Raw genomic sequence first — 15,825 nt, forward strand, 5'->3', positions numbered from 1 at the left:
TTCATTGCCAACCGCCTGAATTTCATCATGGACTCAACATCTCCATTGGACTGGAGATAGGTGCCCAGCAAAGACAACCCTGCAGACGACGGAACACGTGGTTACAAAGCATGTGACATGACTACCGATTCACGATGGATCAAAGGACCAGACTTCTTGTTAAGACCATCATCAGATTGGCCTAATCACCCGCCAACACAACCTACAGCCGATATTCATCTGACAGACAACGACCCACAACCGCCAACATCATTAATCGACTTCAACAGATTTAGCACTTGGACAAGAGCACTCAGAGTTACTTCATATGTTCTTCTCTTCGCAGAAAACATCAAAAGGAAGACACGCCAGAGCCTCTCACTTCGACACCTCACCTTAGGATTCGCATGGATCATTAAACACTCACAGAATCAATCATTCCCCAAGGAAATAGCATGCCTGACAAAGAAATCTGACATTCCAACCCGCAGCCCTCTACAACCTCTTTGCCCCTTCATCGACGATCACGGATACTTACGTGCCAAAGGACGACCACAGAAAGCCCCGCTTCTACTTTGCAGCCGACATCCAGTCATTCTGAACGCAGAAAACTACCCAATACAACTCTTCATGAAGCAAACACACGAAATAAATTCCCATTGTGGAATGGAACACACCCGAAGCATTCTTCAGCAGGACTTTCGGATCATAAGATCACGCAAGCATCTGAAGAAAACTATTCGACAATGCATACCTTGCCGACGCCTTCGACAGGAACCAGTGAAGCCTCTGATGGCAGATCTACCCCTACAACGACTTCCTTTATCGGAAAACAGTTACCCATTCTACTCAACAGGAATTGACTTCTTTGGACCCTTTGCCACGCGGAACAACGACGAGTACAGTAAGCGATACGTTCTCTTCTTCACCTGCATCGTCACGCGAGCAGTTCATTCAGAAAAAAGCCAGCAAATTGACACAAAATCAACTCTACAAGCCATACGCCGTTTCATCGCTAGACGCGGTAAGCCCAGGATCATCTTCTCTGACAACGGAAAAGCCTTCGTTGCAGCTGACAAGGAATTACAGGAAAGCCTTTCTGAGATTCAACACAGCAACGACTTCAACAATCAATGCCAATTACTTGGAATAACCTGGAAGTTCAACCCACCTGCAGCTCCTCACTTTGGTGGATCATGGGAACGCCTCATAAAAATATTTAAGATTGCCTTCTACAAAGTCATTGGAACACGGGCACTGGACGACGAAACTCTGTCAACCTTCACGTGCGAGGTTGAAGCTATGATGAATTCTCGCCCGCTAACCCACGTCTCATCAGACCCAACCGACGACGAGCCCCTTACACCCAATCACCTTCTACTAGGACGACCAACAAACAATTTGCCTCCCGGATTGTTTCTCCCTCGCCACACAACGGACAAGAGAACTTGGAAACAAGCTCAAGCCTTGAGTCAACAGTTCTGGAACAGATATCTCAAAGACTACTTGCCAACCTTGACGACCCGAACGAAATGGACAAAGCAAGTAGAAAATCTTCAGCAAGGAGACCTTGTATGGATACTGGAAGACCTAACGCCTCGAGGTCTTTGGCCCCTGGGACGGGGTACTTCGTACTTTCCCAGGTGCAGACGGAATCGTTTGCTCCTGCGAAATTAAAACTAGCAGGGGGATTCTACACCAAACAGCAGTCAAACTCTCGCGAGTATTGGACCACAGTAACAACTAGATGACCAACATTATCAACGACAGCTAACAACTAGATGACCATTACAATCAACGACGACGTACCATCAGCTTCAACGAACAATTTTCTAATTTGCAACCTGCAAATGGGCCCGGCTATGTCTACGACAATTGAACTTTATTCTTTGCCGAACCTAATTTTGCCATATTTTTCGACATGAATATGCCGCCAAATTAGTGAACTGAAAGACTCAAAACTCAAAAATCAAAAGAAATCATTTAAAAAGAAACAGCTAAACTACGATTTGAAGTTGGAATCTTAATCACCCAAAAAGTATTGCCATTGTCTATTGCTATTGCCATTGAAGACACCGACTAGCGAAGGCGATGGATTAATTAGTTAAACATAATGGACGTGATTTGAAACCACAAAGTCCGCAATTGAGCCTCTTAGACTTTGCTAATGGGAAAGTTCCCTCTGTGAAAACTAGTTAGCTTTTTAAGCGTCTCATGCAAAACTGGACGAAAATGTTACAATTATTACACACGCGAGCTTGTAAGCTTTCTTTTATAATACGATTCAACTTTTTTTGTACGGCAGTCGAGTTGGAAGACCAAGGCATGTGGTTTGATTCCCCTAAAGGGTAATTAATTGTCAAATTTTCAATATTTTTTAACGGTTAATAATAATAATTTTAATAATAAATGATTGTTTCCAATCTAATCTAATGGTATCTTTTATGAAACAAAAACAAGCAAAATCATTAGCTGTCATGGTCTTTCACATTGATTTACACTAAGAAGCATAATGTTTCTACGTTCACTTCTTAGTGTAACTTTGAAAGACTTCTTGAATTCAGCAAACTTTGAAAGACTTGAATTTGGACCGTTTTCGTTCCGGTCGAGCCGTGTTCGTTTTTGGACAGAACGGTTGCTATAGCAACTATGGGATGACTTATCTTTCGATTCATTCAATGTATCTCTCAATCCAGAATGTTCTAGAATATTGTCATTCTGTATTTCTTTTGCTGTATCATTTAGCCGACTGCTTAAGCAGTCCAGTGCTTTATGAAAACATTCAATCGATGCCACAACGAATTTTTCATCTAAATTAGACTCTGGCCACGGCTCCCCGTTTGGTTCTCTTGACATATAATGCACAATCCCCATGTCTTTACCTGGTATATGTACTACCTTAAATTGGTAAGGTAATAACCTATCCACCCACCTGGTAAGTCTGGATTGGTACGTTTTGTTAGATTTGTATTCACCTAAGGCTGATGTAAGAGCCTTATGGTCTGTAGCCAGAATGAATTCTTTCCCAAGTAGGTAGTGTTTGAATCTATCTACCGCCCAAACTACTGCGAGCAGCTCTAATTCGTTTGTCGAATACTTCTTTTCTTGAGTACCCATTCGTTATCTTCCGTTTTCTGTTCTAACGTTGCTCCGAGACCGCTATGGCTGGCATCACATTTTACCCGAGTATCCTTTTTAGGATCATAGTAATGGATTTGTGCTAATCGTGCCACCGCTGTTTTTATCTCTTCTAAAATCCTCGAGTGTTCTTCCCCTCACTAGAATTTTCTTACAGGTAATTTAACATTATTCATCTTCTTTTTCTCATTTTCTTCTTGTAACAATGGTCTAAGTTTGTCAGTTAAACTCGCAGCGTTCTGGATAATTTTAGAAAGATGATTAATACTACCCATAAATGATCTTAATTGTTTTAAAGATTTCGGATGTTGCAATTTTAGAATTGCCTCTGTTTTAGTGATTTTCGGTGTTATGCCCTCTGACGGAAGTTTGTGACCTAGCCAGTTCACCTCTGATTGAAAAAATGCCCATTTTTCCAATTTTAACGCTAGATTCTCATTGTCCAATTTCTTCAAAACATCTGTTTGTAACTGTTCATGTAGATGAACCTTAGATACGATTAAGATGTCATCCAGGAAACAGAAGGTATTTTTTGCATGATTCAATATTCGATCCATAGCTTTTTGGAACTCTGCAGGCATGTCTGCTAATCCATAGAACCCGGTTAAAAACCTATATGTTCCTGTAGCCTGTCCACCCACTATATTGAAGTTACACTGTTTAGCTGTTTCTGCATTCAGTTTAATCTGACTATAGGCATATTTCAAATCCAAGACAGTGAAATACAACATACCGACTGTATTAGCAGTTACTATCTGACTGACTCCATCCAGTGATTCATCCACATTCGGCATCTGGTATTTGTTTTTATACAGTTGCCTATTTATGGGTTTAGCATCTAGCGCTAACTTAATGGAATCATCTTTTTTCACAGTAATAACTATCGGAGCCATGAAAAAATCACTCGTGCATTTGTCCAATTTTGTTATTTGTCCCTCCGATAACAGTTTCGATAATTCAGCTTGCACTTTGTCTTGTGTATGAATAGGGATCCTCCTACCTTTTTCCTGAATGGGACATAGTGGGTATTTGAATTTTGTCTTCACCACATGGTTTTTCGATTCCCCTTTTCGGTCAAATAGGGACGGGAATTTTTTGTTAAACTGATTTATCCTACCTTCCGGCTGCTCACACAGTAACACGTCAAACCTGGATTTTTGTGATGGTGAAGACTTCTGTGTTGTTTGTATTCCCAGTTTTCCTTGCAAATCTAAGCCTAGAATACATCTTGCTCGACGTTCTGTAACCAAGAACGTTGCGTCCGTCACTTCCCACCCTGCTGACCTAATACTAATACATAATGCACCAACTATTTGAATTGGTTGTTTGTTATAATCAACAAATTGCGTCGACAGATTCAGTTTTTCAGGTGGAATGAACTTTATCTTCCTAGCTCCCTCCATCAGTTGTTTAGCCGTTGTCCAATTTAGAAAAGATACTGGACTTCCTGTGTCAATTGTCATATTGATAATATGTGTATCGATTCTTACCATCGCTTTCAAGGATTTTATTTTGTGTGATCTTGGATCCCTTCTAATGTCGATTTTTCGAACGTCTTTTGTATCCAATCTCATCTCCTCCCTTTTGATATTTGATATCAGTTTGTCACATTTTCATTTGAAACCTGTAATTTTGGTTCCGCCGCCATGATTTCAAATTCTTCACAGGAATCAAAACTACGAAATAATTTGCATTTTTCTTCTGAACTAAAATTTTCTTCCGCAATTTCATTCACCTGGTTCGATCTACACATTTTTGCGAAATGGTTAGGCTTAATACACTTTTTACATGATTTTCCCATTGCTGGACAAATTTTCAAATGTCCTTCACCAAAGTTTCTACCGAATCTAGTACATGGTTTTTTTTCAGCTCTGTTTTTATCTTAGTTATCGTTCCATTTCTTCTTAAATTGGTCTCGATTCGATGGTTTGTAATTCTGATTTTTGTTCCCAACTGCCATAATTGGTTCCTGTTTTATTTTTGTCTGCGGCTCAAAGAGTTCTCCTCCCATTGAACTTCCTACCAACGATTTCTGAAACGCTTGTGTCGTTTGTTTATTTTGTTCGAATTTAATGGCCCGTTTCAATACTTCATCCGGTGTGAAAGTTTCAAAAGTCAATGTATCTTGCAATGCAGTATTCTTCTTTCAAGATATAAATAGATCTCTCACCAATTCTTCCTCTAAACCACCCAATTTGGCCGTAGCTGCTTGGGCAGTTAAAGCAGCATCAAAAGACTCCAACGTCTCTCCAGATTCTTGTGCCCTGGTGACTAATCTTTATCTCTCGTACGTAATGTTTTTCGTCTTTTCGAATGATACTTTAGCTAATCTCACCACCTCTCTGAACTCAATCTTTGAGATTTCGATGTGTGGATTTTTCTGTACAAATTTTTTCTTTCCTTCTGTGCCTAATGCCAAAAAAAGACGAGACGTAAGTCGCTTTTGAACTTCGTTATAGAACACATTATGTCCTACTTTCGGACCTCGTTCTCTTCTCTCTTCATTTTCGAGTATTACTCTGTCTCTTCTTAATCTATCTCGCCTCCCGATCTGTAGTTGCCTGTACAGTTTCCTGCTCTCCTGGAGTTTCTGGTCGAGGCATTGGCTCCTCAATTACTTCTTTTGCTTCTTCCAGTTATATATCAGGATTCACACTTTCTTTGACTGTCACTGATAACATGAATTGATCCAACCAAATTTTGAAATTCCACGGTGGATCCGAACTAGCGGACGTCCAGAACACTGGGATACCCATGTCTGTTCTGTTATCCTGTGCCATGAATCCTGCTGGCTGCGCCATGTGGTAAAGTGAAGTGTAACTTTACTCATAAATGAAAATGATAGGTTTCAATACTTTAATTCAACTTGAAACTGTGTTTTGTTTTTAACTTCATCTGCGGTTCTGTGAACCAGCTTTTTAAACGTAACTCGGTGCTATCAACACTGCATGACCTTGGCCATTACATGATAACAATATATAATTATAGATACCAATAAGCAATCCAAGGTTAGTGTGCAGCAGAAGTTACTTGGTTACTGCACATGCAGTATGTGCTGTACCACACACTAGGAAAAATTCTCCGAAAAAACTTGCGAGACAAAAATACCACCTTAATGATATTCTTGAAGAAGTCGTAGACTTTTCAATTATTGGAGTAGTTTACTTTACTTTTCGTTCACGCTTTACCCTTTTTGTTACGGCGCAGCGTTTTGCAGCTCAAAGTGTATAGCTTCATTGGATTGCTTTGTTCCTTTGATTGCTTCTAATTGAGCCAACAATACATCGTGTACGTTCACAAACTTAGCTCCTCTAGTTTTTGACAGTTCACGTACTAATACCTGCAGCATGCAGTTGTGCGAGCTGCAGATCATCTTGCTACTTCTTTAATCTTCATTCCGCTTTCTAGAAGCCATTCATTTATATTATTATATTGATTGTTTCCGTGGTTTCTCTGTTATTTCAGAAGCTTTTGCGTGATCGTTAAGACGTGTGCTGTCCTCAAATTGTAAGAACTTGCGTATCACAGAAGGCATATTTCCTCAATACTCCCCGTTGTGTATGTGGCATGCCTTTGTACGTCCGTACCCCAGATCAAGTTGCAAATAATCATAAAAACCTCACTATTTACGCAGAAGCATCAAGGTAAAACTCGCGTCGTTGGGATGGTTCCAGATAGAAATACTATGCTTCGACGTATAACGCTCTTGGGCCCTATTTCGATCGAGGAAGTTATTTCGTCTTTTTCGCAAACTCTGAACGTTTTTCACCGTTCCTTCATCATAATTTTTAAATGACTAATATCTTTAGACAAGATACTCACATTTTGTCCATCTGTATTTTGGGGGTTACTAATCTCCGGATAATAATTCGAGGTTAATCGCTTTTGGTTAAAAACGTTTAAAAAAAGTGATTGTAAATCTTTCAATAACTACACTTTGAACGGCCGCAAATGAAAACAAAATGTTTCAGAACTTTTGAAGGTCAAATGGACTGATTTCTAACTCTAAAGTCAAAGTTGAACTGCTAAAGAGTTATTTTTGTTCACCTGCTACATCAAACAATGTAATTAAAATTTACAAAAATCTTTAAGTGGAGGGACCGCGAGCAGTGATCGTGAGCAAGTTTTGAGTTAAAATTAAACAAATAGATTAGTATAATCAACATCAACAAACAGTTCTAAAAAATTAATAATATCGTCCAGATACCCTTGAAAAAGAATTTTAAAGAACAAACTGATACCCTTTTATTTTAATTCAGAAATATTTTCATGACAAGTTCTTCGAAATCAGCCAATTGTATGGAATTTTGAAGTGACGAAATCGGTTTACACTTTTATCGGTTCGTAAGAACATATTAACTTTTTGTCCTCGTAATTTCTCAAAAACCCCTCTGAATAGCTCGACTATGTATAATACAAATACGTTTTTACAGTTTTCGAATTCCATCAAGATTAAACATGTTTCCATGAACTTCTGTCCCATAAAGAATCCTGGTCTTTCAATAATAATCATGAAAGATCAGTAATTGCTGTTCCGAAAAACATTCTTGTTTTAAAAAAAGACATCACAAATTTGGGATAAGATCTTGGTTGGTTTCTGGTCTTTTTCATTATTTAAAAAAAAAACGAGAGAGAAAACCATTCAAAGAGCTAGGCATCTTAATGGTAGTTTTTCACTCGATAAATTGTCAATCTAATATTTATCTAATTGAAAATCGGCAATGAAATTTTGCTGGCCTCAAAATTTTAAAAATTAAAAAGTCGTCAATTTGAAGGGGCATATATAGCTTCAAAATGTTTTAATTTTGGTGCAAACGTTAGAGTTGGATTACTCTAAAGAGGCATTAAATTTTCTACTAGTCACAGTTTTAAATTCTGTTCAATTTAGGAGACTAATTTTTTAAAGAATTTTTAAGAAAAAACATTCTGGCAGTATGACAGCGTATTTATTCCTTTATTCGCTTCATTGGAGTTTTCCTTAGTGTTTTACCATGTGCATGTTTCTCTTAATGCTCATATACACAAACACAAAAAGTAACTGAGCGTAAAAATTGACACATGTTGCCACTAAACTATCAAATGGTTGTTGAAAACTACGGAGTCAAAATCTATCTTTACTTTTAAAAACAACACTTGAAACAACGTTTGCACAATCGCTTTTTTCAAATTTTTATGTGATTTCACTCTTGTTTTACAGGACGGGCAAAGTTATCGGAAAAACTTAAAATCGAAAACTTTGCAGTCTCCTTTCATGTTTAATTATTTTTTATTTCCGAAAAGAAATTGGTTTCCAAAAAATGAGCTTTTTATAAATCAAAATCTGGAAATGAAAATGCGAAACACAACCTTAAGGTGATTTCTTACAAAAACAGTTTCTTCATCATAAATAAACTGTTGTAATTTTGTGACACTATGTCTTTTTTATTCATAATTTTATCGACAATTATTCAGTTTTTAATATTTACCCATCGAATCTCAAGTTCTGCAGTCGAAGATATTTGGGACACCTCGGTAAACTTCTCCGATGCTCAGACTGTTGTGAACACACTGGCCGGAAAATTAGAAGATACTTTTGGGGATGTTTCTGTGCTCTATAAGGAGAAAATGTTCGACGCAGGATTACTGGTGAGTTTTCTCAATCTCAGTCGGCGGATACGTTTTTGATGAAAAAATATACTAAAATGTTAAAACAACAAAAATTCGCGGTCATTTGTTCTGCTATTTGGTCCCTAAATGGAAAACTTGAAGAAAGAGAGTTGAGTGACGTCTTATTTTTTCTTCTTGTTTTTGATTTGTTCAGTAACCAAGCCGAACCGATGAACCGAGGTTCTTTTTCCTTAACCAGCGAGTTTTTACAATCATTTTCTGTTCGCATTGTCTGATTGTTACAAAAATTGGTAGGCGGACTAATTAGGCTAAAATTTTTGATTTTCATATTAAAACTTATAAAACCCCTCGTTACACAATAAAATTGATACGTATGTGAGGGCGGGTTTGGGAGGAAGAAGTAAGGGAGCAGGGGGTGGGGAGAAGATTTTTGTTCAAACGCCGGTCCTAATGTTGAATAACATCAATACAGATATGGCTTTATACTTCGTTTCGATGTTGCTCGTCATCTATGACGGGTATAGCGACAACTCAACTCCTATAGCAACAAAAGACAACTCCTAAAAAAAACGAACTCCTTGCTAAGTATTAGGTGTAAAATTAATACAAAAGAATAATTTCGTTTTAAGGTCACGATAACTGGCTCTAATTTTCGTTTAAAGTCCTACCCTCTGCTGATAAGCTCGCAACGCATTGGCGCAACTTCGGCGATGGGTATTTTGCGAGATGTATTTTAATGCGAGTTGTGTTTTCTTGCCAGTTGTTTTTGTTGCGAACTGCCATGTTATGTTATTTTAAGGCGAATTTTGAGCTTTAAAGATAAATTTTGGCGGACTGACTTTTAAAATCTTTTCCAAAAAATGTCGGCCCACTGTTTATCAGCTTATGTTTTGTCGGCTTACTTGCCACATCGTAGAATTGATTTTTCAATGTAGTTGCTGTAAATGTAATGAATTGAATGCAATTTAATATTCTACTCCTGACTGTATATGTAGCTGTTTTTTTTTCTACCTACCTAAATGATTTTGGCTTATATTTAAAATGCTTAGGGACCTAATTTGGGATCGTTTCAAGGGCAGCATAAGATTTATGCTTCGTTCCGGGTCGAAGAGAAGGCTAAAATTCTTTGAATAGACTTTACTCTTCAAAGTTTTCATGACAACATTTATATTTTTGGTTCTACGAGAAAGTATTCAAGTTTGTCTGTTCAGTTGCCGCTTGGTATTCGTTTTCTGGATTTTCATTGATCTCTATCGATTGTTTCGGGAAGTGTTTACTGCAAATAGAACAAGATGATAGACAACATTTTGAAGTTTTTTTATACTTAGTGTCTTCAATCAACCATCTTTGACTGACGTAGAGGTACCATAGCTGATTGAGACTGCAGTGGTTTGTGGTTCAAACAGGGCCGGGGTCTGTTTTTTTTTTCAAACTTGATTTTTTTCTTGGAACTCAATTTTGCCGGCTTAAATCCCGCAGAAAGGGTTTTTTGAAAGTTCGCTTGCTTTTAGCGTTTCAAAGGCGCAGGTAATTTTGTTCCACATTTTTTGGTTTGTGTGCGTTTTTTGTTAATTAATTTTTTGATTTTATTTTAATTTTTGTTTTTCTTATCGTTTGATTTTAATCACGGTCATTTATTTTTGTATTGCAAGTGGCGCGAAGCCCTTTGGTGGTTAATGAAGGTTAAGGGTTAGTTGTTAAGTAGATCTCAAAATAAAGTAAAGCATTTTTGGCAAATTATGAGGCAGTAAACATTGTTATTATGTAAATTCATTTCAATATAAAATGAATCGAAACCTCAAATTTAAAACACGTTGGAATTAATAATAAGGAAAAAATTCATATTAAGAAAAACTGTTTATTTCGGCCTCAAAATATTGATTTTTTTGCCTCTACCCGACCAAGAAGTTGAGAATTTTGCCAATTTGCTACTGCTCTTGCGATTACAAGCTAAAATTAAAGTTTTTTAATGCAGATGTAACTGGTGCTTACGTTAAAACTAATGAAGTGAAAAAAGTTTTAAAAAAGTGATAGTTAGAGGTTCAAAAGAGTTCGTGGCATATCGGAAGTTAATTAAACTAAAACTGCTCATTTCAACGTTTTAAACAAATGTCTTGCAGATTTTAGCAAAAATACAAAATGTCAAAAACCTTAATTAACATAAAATGCATCTTGTATGGCCAATGAGGTTTATGTTCATCGATGTTGCCAACACTTTGTATCATCTATAAAAGGCAGCAGTTCAAAATTCCATGTGTTCAATGAAAATCTGCACAGATGAATATTTATGTTGCTTAAGAGTCTTCCCTTGAGCTTCATTTTTTTTTAACAATAGCTGAGTGCTACAATTTTAAAAATGAACTAGATCGATATGTGTTCCGATTTTTGAAGAAAACGGATTGTTTATGCTCGGTGTGTTTTTTTTTAATATTCAGTCAATTTTCGCCGATCGAAATAATTGATTTCGACGAAAATTTTTCAGACTTCATTGAAGATATGAACTTCCTGAGTTCAAATGTAAACAGATATTTTACCTCCGATTATTTTTGTAAAAGTTCTGGGGTTTAAAATCTGCCAAATTGGCCATGTTTTGGACTAAATTATGCGGGCTTTAATTTATTCACTTTGTTCATAGCCTAAAGCGAATTCTTTATGCGTGGCGAATTATCCCGCACAACGAAATCATTCCAAATTGAAATTAGGCTAGCTAATCAGTACGACTCAAATTTTTACACTTTGATATTGTCCAACATGTATAGGTTTTTAATATTTTCTTTTCCCAAAAATTATTCGATTCGATATAAACTAAGGGATAGTCCGAACATTCAGGGCTTCGGCCTGATATATGAGCAGTCTTTTTTGCCTTAATTTAGTTCACTTGTTTTTTATTTGTCATTTAAGAAGCTATTGTAATTATCGTGTTTACCAATGCAGAGCTTATGTTAAGTAATCATTTGACACTTATTCAGTCATTTAATTGTTCCGACTTCCGAAGAAAACGGAATATATTATTTTTTGTAAGTTCTGGGGGATTGAAAATTGCCAAATTTGCCATGTTCTTGACTAAACTATGCGCGCTTTGAAAAGTTTATTTATAGTGCTGAGACCGTAACGCGAATTATTCATGCATGGTGAATGATCCCACACAGCAAAGTCGCTTCAAATTGAATTGAGGCTAGCTAATTAGTCGTATTAATTTCGAAAGACTCGTAATTTTACACTTTGATATTGTCCAAAATGTACAGGTTTTCAATATTTTCTTTTACCAAAAACTATTCGATATCAAATAAGGGACAGTCGGAACATTCAGGGCTTTGCCTGATGTACGAGCAGTCTTGTTTTTTTCTCTAGCCCGGGTAGCAAATTTCTGTGTTCCATTTTTGGATTCATTTTTATTATATGTGCTCATTTTTGGGATAATTAGTAGCCTTCATTTTTGCCTGATTTTTACAAATATAGCTCATGTCTTACAGCGTATCCCGATGCTACAGAGTAGGGCAGGATATTTTAATACTATTCAGAGTGATATTCCGAACTGTTCAATTCATGAATTGGTTTGCTAATTCAAAAGATACAAGACAACTTTCATTGTATTCGGTTAAGTTGGAGACCTGGGATCCAAAGAAATACAAAAAAGTCAGACAATTGCAGATGACCATCAAGTTCAGCCAACTAATTTGGCCGTCAAAACCACATTAAATACATAAAAAATGGTAAATAAATAGCTTGGTATCTATAAAATTGAAAAACTCTAATTCAGCCGAATGACAGCGTCAAAAAAAGTTTCAAAAAGATGCTTCACAATGCAAGAAAAAAATCTTGCGTTCAAACCGCACGTGCGCTGCAGTTTACAAGGCGAGCTCTTGTAAGATAGCCATAGCTTAGTTAAACTTAAATAATTAACTTTCGGGTTAGGCCTCGACCAAAGGAAAATTAGCCGCAACCAGTGGAACCGAAGGAGCATTCTGTTACAATATCAAACGATGAGAGACAAATTGTATTGTAAACATTGCTAAGGAATTTGTGTTCCAAACTCTTGTATCATTGACAAAACTGCCCAAAACTGTAACTTATTTTTATAAAGCTGTAGAACATAGTCAAAATCTAGTTTACTTGATTTGACTTAATGATTTTTATGGTAGGTCGCAACAGACTCAATTTTTGTTAAGTTTACTTGATTTGACTTAATGATTTTTATGGTAGGTCGCAACAGATTCGGTTTTAGTTAACTTTCACCTGAAGTGACTTTTATTACCTGCACATTTCTTGCCCCGCACAAATTTGTTCAATCATGAATTCGGCAGTTGTTATGTTCATTTGGCACTAAATCCTTCGAGATACGAATTGTTCAGACAGTTTCGCAAATTAGCATCAAGTTCAGCCAAGAAATTTGGCCGTCAAAACCAAAAAAAAAAAACATTTATCAGAACGATAAAAAATATCCAGGAATGTACAAAGTTCATAACATAATTCCAGCCGAATGACATTGTTTCTGCGATGTGTATCTCTGCTTTTCTGTTGATTTCAAATACAGAAGTAAAACTGCACTTGCAAAAACAAAAAAAAACGTGCAAAATGGAGCTTAGCAGTGCAAGGAAAAAAGTTAAAAAGCTCTGAAATCCAGCTAACTGTGCTATACAATCTTGCTGTCTTAAAGCACTAGCCCCCAATAAAGCGGATACAACCCATCCCAAAAAATGCTAATACTGGCATGCTATTCAGTCTCAAACTGTTGAGTGATAACTTTTTAAGCATCAATTTGTTGAGAACTAGTTTATGCGTGGTATTGTGCAAGCGTTTGCTTGTGATTCAATTTAAAAATAATTGATTTTTTTCTAAATTCTACTTCTTTTAAAGTTTTACTGATTACCGGTCGGAGCATTCTGTTAACTGTACAGCAGACACGGCTGCTTCTGTTAAGATTTATCTTTTAGTTTCATTTATGAATTTTGAAGTCAGTTGACAACGAAGGAAATTTTTTCTCCTGTTAACGTACTTTGCTGAGTTAGAAAAAGTTAACTCAATGAAATTACTCGAGCTTGTACACCAAAAGATAATTCAGAAATAATCAAATTTAATTCTTGACAACTCAACTTATAGTTAAAATTCGGCAGCTTCATGTTTCCACATTCGAGACGATAATCGCAACATGATTGTGCTCGAAGCATTCAGCAACTTTGAAATAGCCCTGGCTGTCAAGCTGTATGCACTCAAAACAATGATAATATTCTATCCTGAAACAATGAAATTTCAAACACAAAAAGACAGATACAGAAGGCATATAAAATGATAAAATGCTTATGGGTTGACAAAATGCTACCCATACAAATTTCATTTGTGGAAAAGAAACTGTACACTTCCCTGTAATTAAACAATCAGGTAAAATGATTATGACTAACCTTTTGCCTATAATGGGTTTGAATGATACGCGCTTTTGCCATGATGGAAATTACATGATTACACAAAAAACTATTATTCTCGGAAATGTCAAATTTTTTATTTGTTGACATTTCTTTGGATTTTTTCGCTAACTATCCTGCCAAAACCGATATCATAGGTTTAATCAAAACAACAGGTTGCTGAAAACGTTTATAATTGGCTATGGCTAGGTTGTTATAAGAATTATGGTCTTCAAAGAAGTCAATGTTTTGAAAGTTTGACAGTTTTCTTTTGGAAAATCGACTTTACGCGAAAATTACCGTGCTAGTTCTCAAGTTGTTTTCAATCGAGTAACTCGGTTTTGGGCCGCTTTTCTGCCTGAGTGGCTACACCTTACTTATCGCCGAAAAAAGTTATGAATTTTGGAAAGTTTTTTGACCGTTGCTTAGAACTTTAGACCGTTTTGTTTTTGAATTTTCTTTATTTTCTTTAATTTCTCTAAGAATAACACAGTCAAATCTGAGATGAAAAGTTCAATTGAAAGAACCGGCTGCTATAAATTTTCCTGCAGAAGCGGCAACTCCATAAATTTGTGTATGAGAAATGTTATCTCCTTGGGAAAATTGATTACCTCAAAATTTTTTTACTCTTCTCGCTCATTTTACTAGAGAAAAAAACTACAGTTTTGCGCAAAGTTCAGCTGTTGCAATAAAATTTTTTGTGCCTCGTCAGTATAACAAATTCATTTAATATCAAACACGTATCTCCAGTTTTCTGGGCCTCTAATTGTTTTTGATTGAGACATACGAAAATTTGGTTCACCTAGTTTTTTCCAACATTGAAATTTTTTCCGATCTCTGCATTCTACGTTTGTGCTTTACCACAGGTCGTCCGAAGCTCCTCTTTGCCCCTGTGTATTCTTTTTATTCTCATGATTTTAAGCATGCATTTTTGTTCCGAGTTTCTTAACGAAATTTACGGAATATTTGTGCTCGGGGTGGTTATTTTTTAAAATTATTGAATTTAATTGTTGTTTTGAGCTTCAATTTGAAAAGATTTTTCACCTGTGATCATTTTTCGTAGGATTATGGGGGTTTAAAGAATGTCATTTTGGCCACTTTGGACAATTAGCGCGCCATATGTTTTGCGCTATTAACGCGTAAGCAGAGTTTTAATCCGTCTTAGAAATCGTTCCAAATTGGTTGAACAAAGCTTATTTGCAATAATTTTGTTGTTACTAGAAGCTAGCGAAATTTATCTCTTTGAATCTTATATGGGGTGTGAGGGGATGATTGTCACAAAAAATCTCAATTTATAGCATTTAAATTTTTAAATTTTTTTACTGCTGCATAGATCTTAACAGGCAGTCGGAACATTCAGTATTTCGCCTTGATACGAGCAGCCTTGTTTTGATTGGCGTTTTTTCAGTAATGGAAATGGTAGGATAATCTTTGTTTTATAAATTCAATCATGGAACTTCACGATTAGCTTCTTTAGCCTTTGGAGGTCAACCTGGGCTCGGCCCAAGTGTTCAGCGAAAATTGTAAAGTTGTAGAGTTTGTAAAGTGGTTTAAAAAACTGAAATTTTTCTTTTGACAAGTTTTTGTTTTCATGATTAATTTTTTTGACGGGAATTTCTTTTATCACTTTAAAGCTATCAAAGAATACCCAAAACTCTAAAAGGGAAAAAAATTGAGGCAAACAACTGGCTCTTAATGTGAA

General features: G+C 36.3%; 2 protein-coding genes across 2 annotated transcripts in view; one reads left to right on the forward strand and one right to left on the reverse strand.

Annotated features, from left to right (window-relative positions):
- The window catches only part of LOC134840763 (glycogen phosphorylase-like), a 428,033-nt gene that overhangs the window by 250,902 nt on the left and 161,306 nt on the right, over positions 1–15,825 (reverse strand). The gene's annotated exons all lie outside the window — the stretch shown is intronic.
- The window catches only part of LOC134838849 (uncharacterized), a 50,828-nt gene continuing 43,173 nt past the window's right edge, over positions 8,171–15,825 (forward strand). Inside the window, exon 1 of the mRNA XM_063854136.1 lies at positions 8,171–8,742. Coding sequence (XP_063710206.1) covers positions 8,530–8,742 — 213 coding nt within the window. The 5' untranslated portion in view covers positions 8,171–8,529. The remainder of the gene's footprint in view (positions 8,743–15,825) is intronic.

This window comes from Symsagittifera roscoffensis, chromosome 2, assembly GCF_963678635.1.
Source record: "Symsagittifera roscoffensis chromosome 2, txSymRosc1.1, whole genome shotgun sequence".
NCBI lineage: Eukaryota > Metazoa > Xenacoelomorpha > Acoela > Convolutidae > Symsagittifera > Symsagittifera roscoffensis.